Below are 2196 nucleotides of genomic sequence, written 5' to 3'. Positions count from 1 at the left end.
CTGTATGTATATGTTTATTTATATGCATATATATATATATATATAAATGTTTCTGTACATACTTCTGTATACAAATATATATATATATTTGTATTTGTATTTGTATTTATATTGTATGTGTGTATTTGCCTATACATATGTATATACATATATATATATATATGTTTTATGTATATATATATATATGTATATTTATATATTTATATAATGGAAATTTGCAAAGACATTGTAAGCAAGCCTGCATTTGATTGGTCCATAGTTACGACCAGGCTGCTGCCCCTGCGTCTTGGATGCAGTTGTTGACTATTGTAGGTGCAGGTGGTAACCTGAGATGCAGTAGTTGACTATTGTAGGTGCAGGTGGTAACCTGAGATGCAGTAGTTGACTATTGTAGGTGTAGGTGGTAACCTGAGATGCAGTAGTTGACTATTGTAGGTGCAGGTGGTAACCAGAGATGCAGTGGTTGACTATTGTAGGTGCAGGTGGTAACCTGAGATGCAGTAGTTGACTATTGCGTGTGCAGGTGGTAACAAGTCGTATTTGTTTGTATATGTGCTTACTCGCGACTGAGTATTTCTTCAGCTCTTTATTTCCGCCAGCTCCGAGTTCGGTTGAACCGAGAATTTTTCGAGAACGGCATCATGGATGGTGAAGTATAGGTGAAGTATAAAACAAGTTTTTTTTACATACTTCTAGTCATAAATAAGCGTATTGTAAGGCTGGACGTATGTCAGGCCATGCCAGCAGATGACTCCTTTGAGGTCCCCTTCGAAGCCAGTGAGCAAGCGCCCTATCTGTTGATGCAGTATCTTAAAGCGATTCGACTAGTCAAGTGGCAGCAAATCATTGCAACACACAACTAGTTGGCAGTATGTAGGCCCAGGCAACGATGCACGATTCCGCTGATACCGCATACTTACATACTTTGAAAGTAGCTCGCCATTCTCGTTTCATAAGTATACATCGTATAGCTATTCGCGTTGTGCCCATTGGCATCGTACTGATGTACTATGGACAATAAAGCTCAGATAAATAACTATGCTACCTCATACCTTGCACTTGCATGATCCCCCGACGGCTATGTCGTGCTAGTCAATTGACAGCTCACCTATTATCCTCCTGACGTCGACAAGATAAATAGTCATCGCATAAGTATTCCTTATCCACAGCATACTTGCTACCTCAAAAAAGTAATACGTTGAATATAAATGCGCCGAGCTGCTACCTTGAAGGTGTCTCGACACCCCCATCGGGCTCAAACCCCCTATCCTTGAGAAGCTTAACTATTCCTTCGTGATCGTACTTACTCAGCTGTATGCGTTCGACAGCGCGATTCTTGTTGTAGGTCTCCCTCGATGTGTAGAACTTTATCACCGGCACCTCGTGCTTGAGGAAGAACACGGTCACCCGAGAGTACTGATTCTGTGTTTCATACACAAATTTCTGGAAATGTACCAAGATTAGATGGAGATGAGCTTGATGACAAGCGCTTAATATGGATAAGCTGATTGGACCGTGGATACCAGTGATCAGGGATTCACTACCGAAAGAATTAAGCAACCTTGATCCCACGATACCATTTCTAAATGAGAGTTGGAAAAAAGGTTAAGATATCCATACCCTTAGCGAGCGCGACCCCTTCCTACTAAGCTTTTACGAGAATTTAAAACAGTGAGGGGCAAATAGAGTACAATAGGGTGCAGGAAGTATTGTGTATACTCCAATACCAGACCCCACATGAATGCGAGTGTGATTGAACCAGCAAGCTAAAATGGTATCGGATTTGCTCCAGGTTTACGAGCATTGCTAGAGATGATACTCCTTTCAATCTCCATAGTGGCACGCAATGCAGAACAGGTGTATACATAGCAGACATTCCAAGCTTGCAGTGAGCTTGCAGTGTACAGTGTGTGGTATACAGATACACTAATAGTATTCTTTTCAACAAATAAAAATAAAAATGTACAGTTATTATTGACTTATTGACTAAAACTCGGCAAGAACTTCTCAATATAATAGCGCGAGTTTTATAGATACCAACGCAAGATAATGAAGACATTCTATTTGTTGAAAGTTCTGGTCTCGAATACAAAACACTAATTGATTTGCGACATCGTCTTGTATGCATTTCGCTGCATATCATCAACATAATTCGATGTACACACTCTTTAACAAACAGCGACAGCGTGTAGTACT

At 40.3% G+C, this 2196-nt stretch overlaps 1 protein-coding gene across 1 annotated transcript; it reads right to left on the bottom strand.

Annotated features, from left to right (window-relative positions):
• Positions 1-426: 426 nt before the first annotated feature.
• Positions 427-1453, bottom strand: SARC_11742 (hypothetical protein; the record flags this gene model as incomplete). Its single annotated transcript, XM_014294165.1, has 1 exon — positions 427-1453. A coding segment is annotated over one exon (232 nt), but the record flags the coding sequence as incomplete, so codon positions are not given.
• Between the last annotated feature and the right edge of the window lie 743 nt (positions 1454-2196).

Source organism: Sphaeroforma arctica (assembly GCF_001186125.1).
Source record: "Sphaeroforma arctica JP610 unplaced genomic scaffold supercont1.1853, whole genome shotgun sequence".
Lineage (NCBI taxonomy): Eukaryota > Ichthyosporea > Ichthyophonida > Sphaeroforma > Sphaeroforma arctica.
This window is presented reverse-complemented; position numbering and strand designations above follow the sequence as displayed.